At 45.3% G+C, this 17,681-nt stretch overlaps 1 protein-coding gene across 1 annotated transcript in view; it reads left to right on the top strand.

Moving 5' to 3' along the window:
- Positions 1–17,681, top strand: part of LOC137372429 (zinc finger protein 850-like) — a 69,159-nt gene that overhangs the window by 13,930 nt on the left and 37,548 nt on the right. Inside the window, exons 3-6 of the mRNA XM_068036317.1 lie at positions 6,108–6,187; positions 9,568–9,735; positions 10,150–10,330; positions 17,384–17,461. Coding sequence (XP_067892418.1) covers positions 6,108–6,187; positions 9,568–9,735; positions 10,150–10,330; positions 17,384–17,461 — 507 coding nt within the window. The remainder of the gene's footprint in view (positions 1–6,107; positions 6,188–9,567; positions 9,736–10,149; positions 10,331–17,383; positions 17,462–17,681) is intronic.

The following is a 17,681-nucleotide window of genomic DNA, read 5'->3' as shown; positions in this document are numbered from 1 at the left end:
CATAAACACCTGTCAACAATTACCCTTTGCTTCCTGCCACTGAGCCAATTTTGTTCCACCTTGCTACATTTCCATGGATCCCATGGGATTTTATTTTTTAACCAGTCTGCCTTGTGGGATGCTGTCAAAAGCCTTGCGAAAATTCATCTAGACAACATCAACTGCACTATCCATACATCACATCTATCTTTCCTGTTACTTCTTCAAAAAATTCAATCAAGTTGGTCAGACACGATCTTCCCTTAACAAATCCATGCTGACTATCCTTGATTAACCTGTGCCTTTCTAAGTGACAGTTTATCCTGTCTCTCAGAATAGATTCCAATAATTTGCCCACTACTGACGTTAGACTGACTGGCCTGTAATTATTCAGTCTATCTCTCGCTCCCTTTTTAAACAGAGGTACAACGTTAGCAGTTCTCCAATCCTCCGGCACCACACCTGTATCCAGTGAGACTGGAAAATGATGCTCGGACCTTCCACTATTTCCTCTCTTGCTTCTTTTAACAGCCTGGGGGTGCATTTTATCCGGCCCTCGTGATTTATCAACTTTCAAGGATGCTAATCCCATTAATACTTCCTCTCTCCTTTATCCGGTGCCTCTATTTCCTTTTGATAATATGGAGACCGGAACAGTTTTTCAAGAGTGTTCTAACCAAGGTTCAGTGCTAGTTTAATATAACTTCACTTCTTTTCAATTCTATCCATCTAGCAATGAACACCAATGTTTCATTTGCTGCTTTTATGGCCTTATTAACCTCTGTTGCTACTTTTATTCATGTGGGTGTCTGTACCCTCGATCCCTTTGTTCCTCTACCCATTTAGACTCTGATTTTCCAAGGAGTATTGTGGCCTCCTTATTCCTACCAAAATACATTACATCACCACATTTATCTATGTTGACATTCATTTGCAAATTACAGTCTTATTTTTCAAGTTTAATGTCTTTGTGCATTTTGTCACAGTTTTCCTCAGCAGTAACCCCATCTCACAATTTGGTGTCATTCACAAATTTTGAAATGTACTTCCAATTCCCAAGTCTAAATTGTTTATGTAAGTGGTGAATAACGGTGATCCCAGCACCAATCCCTGTGGAACACCACTCTCACCTTCCACCATTCTGAGCAGCTAATCTTAACCCCGACTCTCGGGGATTTATGAAGATGTTGCTTATGTGCTTGCATTTTACGAAGCTGTTGTGTGACGTTAGCTGGTTAAACTCCCTGTGTAGAATTGGAGGGGCCTCATCCTTGCCTGTACCAACCTGGGTAAACAGTGAGGACATCTATCAGGGGTATGTCTGATTCCCCATTGGGCACAGTTGTCAGTGGCTTGGTTCAGAGACTCTTAAGAGTTTAAGAGTCCTGAGCTTGTAAAAAGTGATAAATAAGGTTGTATTCCCTGTAATTTAAAAGGTTTAGGGGTGATTTGATCAAAGTTTTTAAGATATTAAGGTGAACAGATAGGGTGGATAGAGTAAAACGGTTGGGGCATAGAGTATAAAAATTGGCAAGTCATGCTGCAGCTGTACAGAACCTTAGTTAGGCCACACTTAGAATATTGCGTGCAATTCTGGTCGCCACACTACCAGAAGGACGTGGAGGCTTTGGAGAGGGTACAGAAGAGGTTTACCAGGATGTTGCCTGGTCTGGAGGGCATTAGCTATGAGGAGAGGTTGGATAAACTCTGATTGTTTTCACTGGAACGATGGAGGTAGAGGGGCGACATGATAGAGGTTTACAAAGTTATGAGTGGCATGGACAGAGTGAATAAGAACAAAGAACAGTACAGCACAGGAACAGGCCATTCAGCCCTCCAAGCCTGCGCCGATCTTGATGCCTGTCTAAACTAAAACCTCTGCACTTCCGGGGTCCATATCCCTCTATTCCCATCCTATTCATGTATTTGTCAAGATGCCTCTTAAACGTCGCTATCGTACCTGCTTCCACCACCTCCCCCGGCAGCAAGTTCCAGGCACTCACCACCCTCTGTAAAGAACCTGCCTCGCACATCCCCTCTAAACTTTGCCACTCGCACCTTAAACCTATGTCCCCTAGTAACTGTAGGGTACAGAGGGACATAGATAGGCTGCAGAGCTGGACTGAGAGATGGCAAATGGAATTTAATGCAGAGAAGTGTGAGGTGATTCACTTTGGAAGGAGTAACAGCAATGCAGAGTACTGGGCTAATGGGAAGATTCTTGGTAGTGTAGATGAGCAGAGAGATCTTGGTGTCCAGGTACATAAATCCCTGAAAGTTGCTACCCAGGTTAATAGGGCTGTTAAGAAGGCATATGGTGTGTTAGCTTTTATTAGTAGGGGGATCGAGTTTCGGAGCCACGAGGTCATGATGCAGCTGTACAAAACTCTGGTGAGGCCGCACCTTGAGTATTGCGTGCAGTTCTGGTCACCGTATTGTAGGAAGGATGTGGAAGCTTTGGAAAGAGTGCAGAGGAGATTTACTAGGATGTTGCCTGGTATGGAGGGAAGGTCTTACGAGGAAAGGCTGAGGGACTTGAGGTTGTTTTCGTTAGAGAGAAGGAGGAGGAGAGGTGACTTAATAGAGACATACAAGATAATCAGAGGGTTAGATAGGGTGGATAGTGAGAGTCTTTTTCCTCAGATGCTGATGGCAAACACGAGGGGACATAGCTTTAAGTTGAGGGGTGAAAGATATAGGACAGATGTCAGAGGTAGTTTCTTTACGCAGAGAGTAGTAGCGGCGTGGAACGCCCTGCCTGCAACAGTAGTAGGCTCGCCAACTTTAAGGGCATTTATGTGGTCATTGGATAGACTTTTGGATGAAAATGGAATAGTGTAGGTCAGATGGTTTCACAGGTCGGCGCAACATCGAGGGCCGAAGGGCCTGTACTGCGCTGTAATGTTCTAATTCTCAACTTTTCCCCTCTCACTTTGAACTCGTGACCCCTAGTAATTGAATCCCCCACTCTGGGAAAAAGCTTCTTGCTATCCACCCTGTCTATACCTCTCATGATTTTGTACACCTCAATCAGGTCCCCCTTCAACCTCCGCCTTTCTAATGAAAATAATCCTAATCTACTCAAGCTCTCTTCATAGCTAGCGCCCTCCATACCAGGCAACATCCTGGTGAACCTCCTCTGCACCCTCTCCAAAGCATCTACATCCTTTTGGTAATGTGGCGACCAGAACTGCACGCAGTATTCCAAATGTGGCCGAACCAAAGTCCTATACAACTGTAACATGACCTGCCAACTTTTGTACTCAATACCCCATCCGATGAAGGAAAGCATGCCGTATGCCTTCTTGATCACTCTGTTCACCTGCGTTGCCACCTTCAGGGAACAATGGACCTGAACACCCAAATCTCTCTGTACATCAATTTTCCCCAGGACTTTTCCATTTACTGTATAGTTCACTCTGGAATTGGATCTTCCAAAATGCATCACCTCGCATTTACCCTGATTGAACTCCATCTGCCATTTCTCTGCCCAACTCTCCAATCTATTTATATTCTGCTGTATTCTCTGACAGTCCTCTTCACTATCTGCTACTCCACCAATCTTAGTGCCGTCTGCAAACTTGCTAATCAGACCACCTATACTTTCCTCCAAATCATTTATGTATATCACAAACAACAGTGGTCCCAGCACGGATCCCTGTGGAACACCACTGGTCACACGTCTCCATTTTGAGAAACTCCCTTCCACTGCTACTCTCTGTCTCCTGTTGCCCAGCCAGTTCTTTTTCCATCTAGCTAGTACACCCTGGACCCCATGCGACTTCACTTTCTCCATCAGCCTACCATGGGGAACCTTATCAAACGCCTTACTGAAGTGCATCTTTCACTGAGTTGATGGTCCGCCAGTAACAGTTAATGTTTATCTCGGTGTCATGCTAGGCCTTACCTAGGCACATTAATTTTGTCATGAACATTGATTTTTAACTGTTACTGGAGTGAACAAAGAACTTGCTAAACAGATCAGCCTTGGATGGAAAGACATTTGCATATTAATAGACAGTGTTTGGAAGGACAAAGCAGCCATTCCCTGATACATTCAACCCACAATTGACCCTTGGCTGGAAAGATATTTGCATATTCACAGACAGTGCTTGGAAAGGACATAGGACCATTCCCTGACACATTCAACCCACAATGGACTTTTGATCACCAGACATTGAAGGTGGGGGAGCTCACATTCCCCGTTGACTGCTAAGCTGGCCGAATACATAAAAGGACATGGCCACACCAGCTAGTCACATGACTAATCTGCTGGCAACCTGAGTTTTTCTGAATTGTATGAACAGTTTGAACTGAGAGTGTCTCTTTGCTCCTGGACTGAGAAGATCTCTTCTGTCTGCTTCCATCTCTTTCTCACAAGCCTCTCAACACACTGAAGACACATGAACCCCAAGAGAGAAAAGTAGTGATCAAGGTTTAAGAATAATGGGCCCCAACTAAAAGCAAGCTCTACCTACAATCAAGGACTCTGCAGTGAGCTCAAAGAACCGGAACAAAAACTCTTCAGATATTGCCTCAAACGTTTCCACTTTATTTTTCTTCTACTCTTTTCTGTCTCTATTTGCATGTGTGTCTCGTGTATGCCTGTTCAAATGGGCATGTCGTGTATCCATAGGCGTCAACCAAATAAAATTTAATACATTTTAACTTTTCTTCTTTAAACCTAAGAAAACCTGTTTGTGCTGGTTTCTTTGCCTTATAATTGGAAAGCAGCGAACAAGGATTCATCAGGGGAAGCTAAAAACACGGTGTGGTTAAAATTAAACCCTGTTACAGCAAGACCAGGTGAAGGCTGAAAGGGAACCCTAGACCTCTTTCTCACCTGGTCGTAACAGAAATTGTGTGTGTCCCTGGGAACAGCCTGTACAGCACTGATTCCTGCGTTACGGAGCTGCTTGGGATGAAGCACGACAAAAAAACACTGCATCTCTTTCCACACTTACTTTGCAAATGCGAATTCCAGAAGGAGGTGGATGACGGTCTCTTCCCCACTGCAGCCGCCTCGAGGGCAGCGTGCGGAGGAAGTGAGACTCCAGGCATGCAGGAAGAATCTGATAGGGAGGGCATTTTTCACCACCAGCCAAGCTACGTCTTTGTGCTTGTTTGAAAGTTCTGACGATGAGGAATTCTGCCAAATGAATTTGACAGTCTGTTCGGGAACCGTTCAACAGGATCCACCATTTCCTTTTCCTGTAGGGTCTAAGCAGGTTACGTGCAGACCACTGCCTGATGGACTTGTAGTCAAAGGCATTTTCTGCACACGCTTTTCCATGAGGGACAGGTGGTATGGCACGGACCAACTGAATGGAGCATTCCACGGCAATGTGGCCAGACCCATCCTTCGTAACACTGGGGACAGATAGAACCTCAGAACATAGTGACACTTGATGTTTGCATACCCCAGGTCTATGTACAGCTTGATGCAGCCACGACAAAGGTGGCCATCAGGATGAGGGTAACATTGGGTAATCTTTTCCCCATTTATGTAGAGGTTTTAACATCGTGTCCCTGCAGACACGTTCCATGTTTGATCTCCAGATAAAATGGAAGGTGGCACGAGTGACCGCCATGGTGCAGGAGTGGGATATGGGCCAGACCTGTACCATGTACAGCACCTGATGACCTGGTTCTTACCCACAACGGAGCGCGGAGTGCCGCTTCCACATGACCAGCTTCTGTTTCACCATGCCTGCTTGTCCCTTCCAGTTTTTGGCACATGTCCTGGCCCCTCTGAACCAGCACCTTCAGGTAGTCTGACCTGACGATAAAGATGACAAAGGATCAGTTGGCATAGTTCCCAAAGAATATGGCCTCGCTCTTGCTGTGATTTACTTTGGCTCCTGAGGCCAGTTCAAACTAGTCACAGATGCTCATCAGTCTGTGAACTGACAGCAGATCTGAGCAGAAGATGGTGAGTTCATCCAGGTACACGGTGGCTTTGACCTGAGTGCCTCCGCTGCCTGGGATTGTCACCCCTCTTATGCCTGCATCCTTCCTGATAGATTCAGCAAAAGGTTCAATATAGCAAACAAACAAGACAGGGGAGAGAAGACAGCCCTGTCTGACTCCAGATTTGATTGAAAAACATTCTAATTCCCACCCATTAGAGTAAGACAAAGCTGGTGAGAAATATAAAGACAGATAGTAAGAGTTTCTATAGGTATTTTAAAAAGAAGAGAAATAGAAAGTGAGTCTGGGGAATTGATAAGGGAAAATAATGAGATGGCAGATGAATTGAACAGGTATTTTGCATCAGTCTTCACTACAGAGGATACATGTAACCTCTCAGACATAGCTGTAAATCAGGAAATGGAAAGGAAGGAGGAACTCAAGAAAATTAAAATCACCAGGGAAGCGGTACTGAGCAAATTCTTGGAGCTGTGGGCTGACAAGACCCCGTGTCCTGATATAATTCATCCTAGGGTCTTAAAAGAAGTGGCTCATGAGATAGTTGATACATTAATAGAATTCTTTGAGGAAGTGACAAAGTTGATTGATGAGGGAAGGGCTGTAGATGTCATATACATGGACTTCAGTAAGGCGTTTGATAAGGTTGCCCATGGAAGGCTGATGGAGAAAGTGAAGGCGCATGGGGTCCAAGGTGTACTAGCTAGATGGATAAAGAACTGGCTGGGCAACAGGAGACAGAGAGTAGCAGTGGAAGGGAGTTTCTCAAAATGGAGACATGTGACCAGTGGTGTTCCACAGGGATCCGTGCTGGGACCACTGTTGTTTGTGATATACATCAATGATTTGGAGGAAAGTACAGGTGGTCTGATTAGCAAGTTTGCAGACGACACTAAGATTGGTGGAGTAGCAGATACTGAAGGGGACTGTCAGAGAATACAGCAGAATATAGATAGACTGGAGAGTTGGGCAGAGAAATGGCAGATGGAGTTCAATCAGGGCAAATGCGAGGTGATGCATTTTGGAAGATCCAATTCAAGAGTGAACTATACAGTAAATGGAAAAGTCCTGGGGAAAATTGATGTACAGAGAGATTTGGGTGTTCAGGTCCATTGTTCCCTGAAGGTGGCAACGCAGGTCAATAGAGTGGTCAAGAAGGCATACGGCATGCTTTCCTTCATCGGACGGGGTATTGAGTACAAGAGTTGGCAGGTCATGTTACAGTTGTATAGGACTTTGGTTCGGCCACATTTGGAATACTGCGTGCAGTTCTGGTCGCCACATTACCAAAAGGATGTGGATGCTTTGGAGAGGGTGCAGAGGAGGTTCACCAGGATGTTGCCTGGTATGGAGGGCGCTAGCTATGAAGAGAGGTTGAGTAGATTAGGATTATTTTCATTAGAAAGACGGAGGTTGAGGGGGTACCTGATTGAGGTGTACAAAATCATGAGAGGTATAGACAGAGTGGATAGCAAGAAGCTTTTTCCCAGAGTGGGGGATTCCAATTACAAGGGGACACGAGTTCAAAGTGAAAGGGGAAAAGTTTAGGGGGGATATGCGTGGAAAGTTCTTTACGCAGAGGGTGGTGGGTGCATGGAACGCTTTGCCAGCGGAGGTGGTAGACGCGGGCACGATAGCGTCTTTTAAAGATGTATCTAGACAGATACATGAATGGGCAGGAAGTAAAGAGATACAGACCCTTAGAAAATAGGCGACAGGTTTAGATAGAGGATTTGGATTGGCGTAGGCTTGGAGGGCCGAAGGGCCTGTTCCTGTGCTGTAATGTTCTTTGTTCTTTATTGGTTTTGATTTTCCAAAATTCCCAAGACATGGGGAAGGTTCCATTAGATTGGAAAATAGCCAACACAAACCCTTTATTCAAAAAGGGAGGGAGACAGAAAGCAGGAAACTACAGGCCAGTTAGCTTAACATCTGTTATAGGAAAATGTTTGAAGCTATTATAAAAGACGTGAAAGCAGGGCACTTAGAAAAATTCAAGGTAATCAGGCAGAGTCAACATGGTTTTGTGAAAGGGAAATTATGTTTAACCAATTTATTTGAGTTTATTTATTTAGAGATACTGCACTGGAACAGGCCCTTCGGCCCACCAAATCTGTGCTGACCAACAACCACCCTTTTTTTATTTTAACCCTACAGTAATCCCATATTCCCTACTACTTACCTACAGTAGGGGCAATTTACAATGACCAATTTACCTTTCAACCTGCAAGTCTTTGGCAGGAAACCAGAGCACCCGGCGAAAACCCACACGGTCACAGGGAGAACTTGCAAACTCCGCACAGGTAGTACCCAGAATCGAGCCCAGGTCCCTGGAGCTGTGAGGCTGTGGAACTAGCCACTTCGCCACTGTGCCACCCTTTGAGGGAGTTACATGTGCTGTGGATAAAGGGGAGCCAGTGGATGTACTGTACTTAGATTTCCAGAAAGAATTTGATAAGGTGACACATCAAAGGTTATTGTGCAAAATAAATGCTTACGGTGTAGGGAGTAACATATTGGCATGGATAGAAGATTGGCAAGCTAACAGGAAACAGAGTAGGCATAAATGGGTCATTTTCTGGTTGGCAAGATCTAATGAGTGGTGTGGCACAGGGATGAGTGCTGGGGCCTCAACTTTTTACAATTTAAAGAAATGACTTAGATGAAGTGACTGAAGGTATGGTTGCTAAATTTGCTGATGACACATAGATAGGTAAAAAAGTAAATTGTGAAGAGGACATAAGGAGGCTACAAAGGGATATAGATAGATTAAGTGAGTGGGCAAAGATCTGGCAAATGGAGTCTGATGTGGGAAAATGTGAAATTGTCCATTTTGGTAGGAAGAATAAAAAAAGAAATATCTAAATGGTGAGCGATTGCGGAGCTCTGAGATGCAGATGGATCTGGGTGTCCTCGTGCATGAATTGCAAAAGGTTAGTATGCAGGTACATCAAGTAATTTGGAAAGCTAATGGAATATTATCATTTATTGTGAGGGGAATTGAATACAAAAGTAGGGAAGTTATGCTTCAGCTATACAGGGCATTGGTGAGACCACATCTGGAGTACTGTGTACAGTATTGGTCTCCTTATTTAAAGAAGGATGTAAATGCATTGGAAGCAGTTCAGAGAAGGGTTACTAGACCAATACCTGGAATGGGCGCGTTGTCTTATGAGGAAAGGTTGGACAGGCTAGGCTTGTATCAGCTGGAATTTAGAAGATTAAGAAGCCACTTGATTGAAACATATAAGATTCTAAGGGATCTTGACAGGGTCAATGTGGAAAGGATATCTATTGTGGGATAATCTAGAACTATGGGCCACTGTTTAAAAATAAGGGGTCGCCCATTTAAGACAGAGATGAGGAGAAATTATTTTCTCTGAGAGGGTTGTGAGTCTTCAGAACTCTCTCAAAAGGTGATGGAAGCAGAGTCTTTGAATATTTTTAAGGCGCGTTGTCTTACGAGGAAAGGTTGGACAGGCTAGGCTTGTATCAGCTTGTAGATAGATTCTTGATAAGTAAGGAGGTGAAAGGTTATTGAGGTAGGTGGGAATGTGGAGTTGAGGTAACAATCAGATCAGCCATGATCTTTTTGAAAAGTGCAGCCAGCTACTCCTACTCCTAATTCATATGTTCGTATGTATGTTCGTATGATCACAGAGCTCTCTCTGTGCACCTTTTGGAAGAAGAAGTGCGAGCACATTTCATCCCGGAGCAGACTCTGGACTGTAAGATAATCTTGGAGGCCTCCCCGGCAAAGAGCAAGGCCTGCTGGCTCTTCACCTCTTGGAAATGCTCCTTTACTTCAACCCCTATCGACTTCAGCAGGTGCAGATTCTGCATGCTTTTCTGGAGTTGGGACATTTCCCTCTGTCTGTCTCTCTCATCCTTTCAACACCTTTGAGGATGAAGGACCTCTTGATGTTCACCTTGATCACTTCCCACCAGTGTGTCGGGGACTCGGAGCTTTCACAGTTCTCCAACCTTTATAATCCCTCTTGAGTTCCTCAATGTTTTTTGGAGTCAACAGTTTCACATTTAGCTTCCATGTCCCCCTGCTAACCCTCTGGTCATGCTGTAACTGACAATTGGCCTGTAGGAAGCAATGGTCAGAGAAGCACGCTGGCTTGATGTTGGTGGATCTGACTGTGAATCCATGGGACACATACTCAATGTCAATCCTGGAATGGACAGACCCATCTGATCCCAACCAGGTGTATCTACACTGTGCTCCATCTGCAGGGTTGCTGAAGTCATTATGCAGCATGGCATCTTTTACCGCTTCCATCAGGAGTCTGGACGTGGTGTCCATTGGCTGTCGGCCCTGCAAAATCGTCCAGTCACATCAAAGATGCAGTTGAAGTCACTGACTAGAATGACGGGCCTGGACATCACCAGCAGCAGTTGGAGCTGCTGGAGGACGGTCAGCCGCTCACTGTATTGAATCAGGTATACACATTGATTAACCGGTGCGCAGCATTGTTGTACATTACATCTGCTACAAGGAGGTGACTGCCCACCACCTCCTTAACTTTGGAGATTGTGAAGTTGCCTCCCCGCAGCAGAATACCCAGGCCAGAGGAACAGGAATCATTTTCCCTTGACCACATTGATGACCCATGGGACCAACATCGTGACCATTGCTTGTAGGTGCTGCCATGCGGTATTCCACACTCCTGTAAAACAACAGGTCATCTTTGACCTTGGCAAGGTAACCCAAGGTTGAAACACATTGCGTCGTGGACTTAATGCTATGCACTTTAATGGAAGCAATCTTTAAACCCATTAAAACTGGGTGTTGCTTACCACACCAGGAATCATTAGAAATTTTGTTTTTTTAATTCGTTCTGGGGATGTGGGCATCGCTGGCCAGGCCAGCATTTATTGCCCATCCCTAATTGCCCGTGAGAAGGTGGTGGTGAGTTACCTTCTTGAACCGCTGCAGTCCATGTGGGGTAGGTATACCCACAGTGCTGTGAGGAACGGAGTTCCAGGATTTTGACCCAGTGACATGAAGGAACAGCGATATAGTTCCAAGTCAGGATGGTGTGTGGCTTGGAGGGGAAATTGCAGATGGTGGTGTTCCCTTTTATTTGCTGTCCTTGTCCTTCCAGTTGGTAGAGGTCTCGAGTTTGGAAGGTGCTGTCTAAGGAGCCTTGGTGCATTGCTGCAGTGCATCTTGTAGATGGTACACACTGCTGCCACGTGCGTCGGTGGTGGAGGAAGTGAATGTTTGTAGATGGGGTGCCAATCAAGCGGGCTGCTTTGTCCTGGATGGTGTCAAGCTTCTTGAGTGTTGTTGGAGCTGCACCCATCCAGGCAAGTGGAGAGTATTCCATCACACTCCTGACTTGTGCCTTGTAGATGGTGAACAGGCTTTGGGGAGTCAGGAGGTGAGTTACTCACCTCAGGATTCCTTGCCTCTGACCTGTTCTTGTAGCCACAGTATTTATATGGCTACTCCAGTTCAGTTTCTGGTCAATGGTAGCCCCCAGGATGTTGATAGTGGGGGATTCAGCGATGGTATTGCCTTTGAATGTCAAGGGGAGATGGTTTTATTCTCTCTTGTTGGAGATGGTCATTGCCTGGCACTTGTGTGGCGTGAATGTTACTTGCCACTTATCAGCCCAAGCTTGGATATTGTCCAGGTCTTGTTGCATTTCTACACGACTGCTTCAGCATCTGAGGAGTCACAAATGGTGCTGAACATTGTGCAATCATCAGCGAATATCCCCACTTCTGAGCTTATGATTGAAGGTAGGTCATTGATGAAGCAGATGAAGATGGTTGGACCTAGGACACTACCCTGAGGAACTCCTGCAGTGATGTCCTGGAGCTCAGATGATTGACCTCCAACAACCACAACCATCTTCCTTTGCTCCAGGTATGACTCCAGCCAGCGGAGGGTTTTCTCCCTGATTCCCATTGACCTCAGTTTTGCTAGGGCTCCTTGATGCCATACTTGGTCAAATGCTGCCTCACCTCACCTCTTGAGTTCAGCTCTTTTGTCCATGTTTGAACCAAGGTTGTAATGAAGTCAGGAGCTGAGTGGCCCTGGCGGAACCCAAACTGAGCGTCACTGAGCAGGTTATTGCTAAGCTAGTGCCGCTTGATGGCACTGTTGATGACACCTTCCATCACTTTACTGATGATTGAGGTTAGGCTGATGGGGCAGTAATTGGCCGGGTTGGACTTGTCCTGCTTTTTGTGTACAGGACATACCTGGGCAATTTTCCACATTGCAGGGTAGATGCCAGTGTTGTAGCTGTACTGGAACAGCTTGGCTAGGAGCGCGGCAAGTTCTGGAGCACAGGTCTTCAGTACTATTGCTGGAATATTGTCAGGGCCCATAGCTTTTGCAATATCCAGTGCCTTCAGTCATTTCTTGATATCACGCAGAGTGAATCGAATTGGCTGAAGTCTGGCATCTGTGATGCTGGGGACTTCAGGAGGAGGCCGAAATGGGTCATCAACTCGGCACTTCTGGCTGAAGATTGTTGCAAATGCTTCAGCCTTATCTTTCACACTGATGTGCTGGGCTCCCCCATCATTGTGGCAACATTTAAGAGGCATCTGGACAGGTACTTGAATGACCAAGGCATAGAGGGATATGGAATTATTGCAGGCAGGTGGGATTAGTATAGATAGGCATTATGGTCGGCATGGACGTGGTGGGCTGCAGGGCCTGTTTCTATGCTGTACGACTCTATGTTTGCAATTCTCCAGCCATCTGATGCCACACCTGAGTCTAAGGAAGAGTGAAAAATTGTGGCCAGTGCTTCTGAGATTTTGACCCTCACTTCCCTCTATATCCTTGGATGCATCTCATCTGGCTCTGGTGTTTTATCCACTTGAAGTACAGACACCGTATGTAATACTTCCTCTTTATCAATTTTAATCCCCTCTCATGTCTGACATAGAGTCATAGAGAGATACAGCACTGAAACAGGCCCTTCGGCTCACCGAGTCTGTGCCGACCAACAACCAGCCATTTATTAAAATCCTACATTAATCCCATATTCCCTACCACATCCCCACCATTTTCCTACCACCTACCTACACAAGGGGCAATTTACAATGGCCAATTTACCTCTCAACCCGCAAGTCTTTGGCTGTGGGAGGAAACCGGAGCACCCGGCGGAAACCCTCGCAGTCACAGGGAGAACTTGCAAACTCCACACAGGCAGTACCCAGAACCAGACCTGGGTCGCTGGAGTTGTGAGGCTCCAGTGCTAACCACTGTGCCACTGACCTATCTCCTCTTTCAACATTGCCTGGGTTGCATCTTCTTCCTTGATCAAGACAGATGCAAAGTATTCATTTAATACTGCAGCTATGCCCTCTGCTTCCATGTATAAACCCCCTTTCTGGTCTCTAATTGGCCCCACTCCTCCTTTTACCACCCTTTTACCATTTATATGCCTATAGAAAACTTTTGCCTGCCAGCTTTTCACTCCAATTTATTCGCCCCAGCTCCATTCTTACCCCATTGAAGTTGGCCTTACCCCAGTTAATTATTCTTACCCTGGATTGCTCTTTGTCCTTTTCCATAGTCAGCCTAAACCTTATGATACAATGATCATTATTCCTTATATGCTCTCCTACTGATACTTGATCCACTTGGCTCACCTCATTCCCAAGAACCAGGACCAGCAGTGCCTCCTTTCTTGTTGGACTAGCAACATACTGTTGTAGAAAATTTTCCTGAACACACTCTAGGAACTCTTGCCCCTCACTGCCCTTTACACTGTTATTATCCCAGTCTATGTTTGGATAATTAAAGTCCCCCATTATAACTACCCTATAATTTTTGCACCTCTCTGTAATTTCCTTGCAAATTTGTTCCTTCCAGTCCCCCTCTCTAGCTGGTGGCCTATAGACAACACTGAGCAGTGTAACTGCACCTTTTTTGTTCCTTAGCCTGAGCCAAATTGATTCTGTCCTCGACCCCTCTGGGACATCCTTTTCCTCCAGCACTGCAACACTCTTCTTAATACAGCCACCCCTCCCCCTTTTTTCCTTTCCTATCTTTCCTGAACACCTTGTATCCAGGAATATTTAACACCCAGTCCTGCCCTTCTTTGAGCTAGATCTCTGTTATAGCCACAACATCATACATGGCAATCTGCACCTGTACCTCATCAGTTTTATTAACCACACTCTGTGCATTCACATACGTGCACATTAACCTGATTCAGACTTTATTACGTTCTCCCTTACTCTGACCCTTCCGAATAACGTAATATTCTCTACTCTGGTGCTATCTATCTCCCCCAGTATTCTGTGCACCTTGGTATTCCTCTCTAATACTTGTTCCTGGTTCCCAAACCCCTGACTCGTTTGTATTTATCCTGTTATTGCAACTCCCAACACTTCTCAAAGTCCTGCATCTTTCATTTCCATTCCGTGCTTTCCAGGGAAAGCTGGGTTTCACAAATTCAGTGTGTTTGCATCAGCAGCTAATTCACCTGGGAGCTGGAGGAGCAGAGGAAGCTGGAGGAAAAGAAGTGACAGAAGCAGCATGGTGGCGCAGTGGTTGTCATCGCAGCCTCATAGCTCCAGCGACCCAGGTTCAATTCGGGGTACTGCCTGTGCGGAGTTTGCAAGTTCTCCCTGTGACCGCGTGGGTTTTTGCCGGGTGCTCTGGTTTCCTCCCACAGCCGAAGACTTGCAGGTTGATAGATAAATTGGCCATTGTAAATTGTCCCCAGTACAGGTAAGTGGTAGGGGAATATAGGGAAGGTGGTAGGAATATGGGATTAGTATAAATGGGTGGTTGATGGTCAGCACAGACTTGGTGGGCTGAAGGGCCTGTTTCAGTGCTGTATCTCTGAAAATAAAAAAAAAATAAGCAGAAGGCGATCCCACATGAAACTGACAGAATTTGGTGTGTACCAGTTGTTTCTAATGAAGCATGTGTTTCCTTGCATGTTTCACAGGATCCACATTGATTAGGTTGGTGCATTTTTGATGTTGAAACTTTTACATCCGCTGTTCATTTCGCAATCATGCCTAGTGCATTGAGTGCTGTCATTGCCATTCTAATTCTGTGACTCTGAGCAGTTTTGTTAGTACAGGAGCTGACATGGAACTTCCCACTTTTAAAGCGCCATCATTCATTGTACATTTGGCTTCACCTACCAGCCTGTCTCTCACATGTCCAGTTTATGGGAGGGCAGTTTTCACTTGTAAACCAGCAATTGTAATATATTCACAAAAGCGTGCTGGAGACAGAATCAGTTTGAGCATGGTGACACTGCTGAAGGAATGGAGAGCTGGGGTTTGCCCATGAAAGCAGCAAAGTTTAAAATAAACTCACTCAACATGAGGCTTGAACCCATGACTTTGAACACAAGAGTCACATGCTCTACCAACTGAGCTAGCTACCCACTCATGCTTTAATGCAGTCTCTTATTCCAGTGAGATAACTTGCTCCTCGTGTCTCAGCTTGTTCTGTGTTCCAAGATGTAGAAGAAAATTGATCAATGAAAGCCCAAAGGTGCAATACATTCCACTCAATCATCAATAACATCATTCCCATCTTCTGCTTCTTAGCTGCATCTCCCTCCAAACATCACAATCCGTTTTATTTATTTAGAGATACAGCACTCAAACAGGCCCTTCAGCCCACCAAGTCTGTGCCGACCAACAACCACCCATTTATACTAATCCTGCATTAATCCCATATTCTCTACCACATCCTCACCATTCCCCTACCACCTACCTACACTAGGAGCAATTTTTAATGGCCAATTTACCTATCAACCTGCAAGTCTTTGGAGGTGGGGGGAAACCGAAGCACCCAGCGGAAACCCACACAGACACAGGGAGAACTTGCAAACTCCGCACAGGCAGTACCCAGAACTGAACCTGGGTCGCTGGAGCTGTGAGGCTGCGGTGCTAACCACTGCGCCACTGTGCCACCCATACTCAGGATTGATTAGATTAGAGATACAGCACTGAAACAGGCCCTTCGGACCACCGAGTCTGTGCCGAACATCAACCACCCATTTATACTAATCCTACACTAATCCCATATTCCTACCAAACATCCCCACCTGTCTCGATATTTCCCTACCACCTACCTATACTAGTGACAATTTATAATGGCCAATTTACCTATCAACCTGCAAGTCTTTTGGCAGGAAACCGGAGCACCCGGAGAAAACCCACGCAGACACAGGGAGAACTTGCAAACTCCACACAGGCAGTACCCGGAATCGAACCCGGGTCCCTGGAGCTGTGAGGCTGCGGTGCTAACCACTGCGCCACTGTGTGTGTTGGTTGCAGGATTCAACAATTACCTACTTTGTGCCCTCATTTTGATATGAGATTCTCTTCAATAACCAACACAAATTGAATTGCAAGCCTGACAGGCAAACAAAGGAAAACATAAATACAGTGATAATACTCAGCACGTCTGGCAGCATCTGTGGAGAATGAAGTAGAGTTAACGTTTCAGGTCAGCGCCCCTTCTTCAAGGTTTTAAGCAAGTAAAGCAGGGGTGGGGCAAGAGATAACAAAAGAGGTGTTGATAGGACAAGGTCACACTGTACACCTTCTGTGTACAGTGACTGATTCACTGCTTTTTTCCCCAGATTACCTTGCCCAAGAATGACTGTATCAGATGACATGTCGTAGAACCATGCAATCATTATGACACAGAAGGAGCCCATTCAGACCATCAAGTCCATTCCATCTCTCTGCAGTCCAACCCAGTTACTGCCATTCCCCTGCTCAATAACTGTAGCCCTCCAGATTTATTTCCCTCAAGTACCATCAAATATCCTTCTAAAACCCTTCATCACCTCTGTTTCCACCAACCTTGTAAGCAGTGAGTTCAGGTTATTACCACTTACAGTCTAAAAACAAGTTCCTCCTCACATCCCCTCTGTATCATTTGCCCAAAACATTAAATCTGTTTCCCCTAGACCTTGTACCTGCAAGCTAACAGAACGCTTCTGTGTGTCCACATTACATAATCCTGTCAAATGTTTACACACTCCTCCAAATCTCCCCCAATCTTGTTTGCTGCAAGGAGAACAACCACAGCTTCTCCAGCCTAACCTTGTATTTAAAATCTCTCAACCCTGGAAACATTCTGGTGAATCTCCTCTGCACCCTCTCAATGACCCTCACATTCTCCTTTTAACGTGATGACCAGAACTGAACACAATGCTCTAGTTGTGTTCTAACTAGAGCTTAATACATTTCAACATACATCCCCTGATTTTGTACTCAGTACCTCTATTTATAAAACCCCAAATCCTGTAAATGTTGTTAACGGTTATCTCAATATGTCCGTCCACCTGCAATGATGTTTGCACATGAACCCCAGGTCCCTCTGTTCCTTCACATTCTTTAGAATTGTGCCATTATGCCTATATTACCTTTCCCCATTCCTACTTCCAAAATGCAGCACCTCAAACTTCTCTGCTTTAAATTCCATCTGGCACTTGTCTGTCCATTCTGTTAGACCAACTATGACCTCTTGAAATCGATTGGTATCCTCCTGGCAGTCAGCCACATCTCCAAATGTGGCATTATCGGAAAAGTTAGAAATTTTACTCTTTATTCCAATATTCAAATGATTTATATTGATCAAAAAAGGAATGGTCCGAGTGTAACATGAAATTGGGACACTGGTGTGCAGATATGATTTGTCGCATGTGAAACAGCTAATGTGTGGAAATGCATAGTGATTTCACACTGGAGAACGGGTCTCGGACATGTTCAGATACCCGACAAACAAGACAACATGAAATGGTTAATGT

The sequence above is a fragment of the Heterodontus francisci genome, chromosome 7, assembly GCF_036365525.1.
Source record: "Heterodontus francisci isolate sHetFra1 chromosome 7, sHetFra1.hap1, whole genome shotgun sequence".
NCBI lineage: Eukaryota > Metazoa > Chordata > Chondrichthyes > Heterodontiformes > Heterodontidae > Heterodontus > Heterodontus francisci.
Note: the sequence above shows the minus strand (reverse complement) of the source record. Positions and strands in the feature narration are given on the sequence as shown.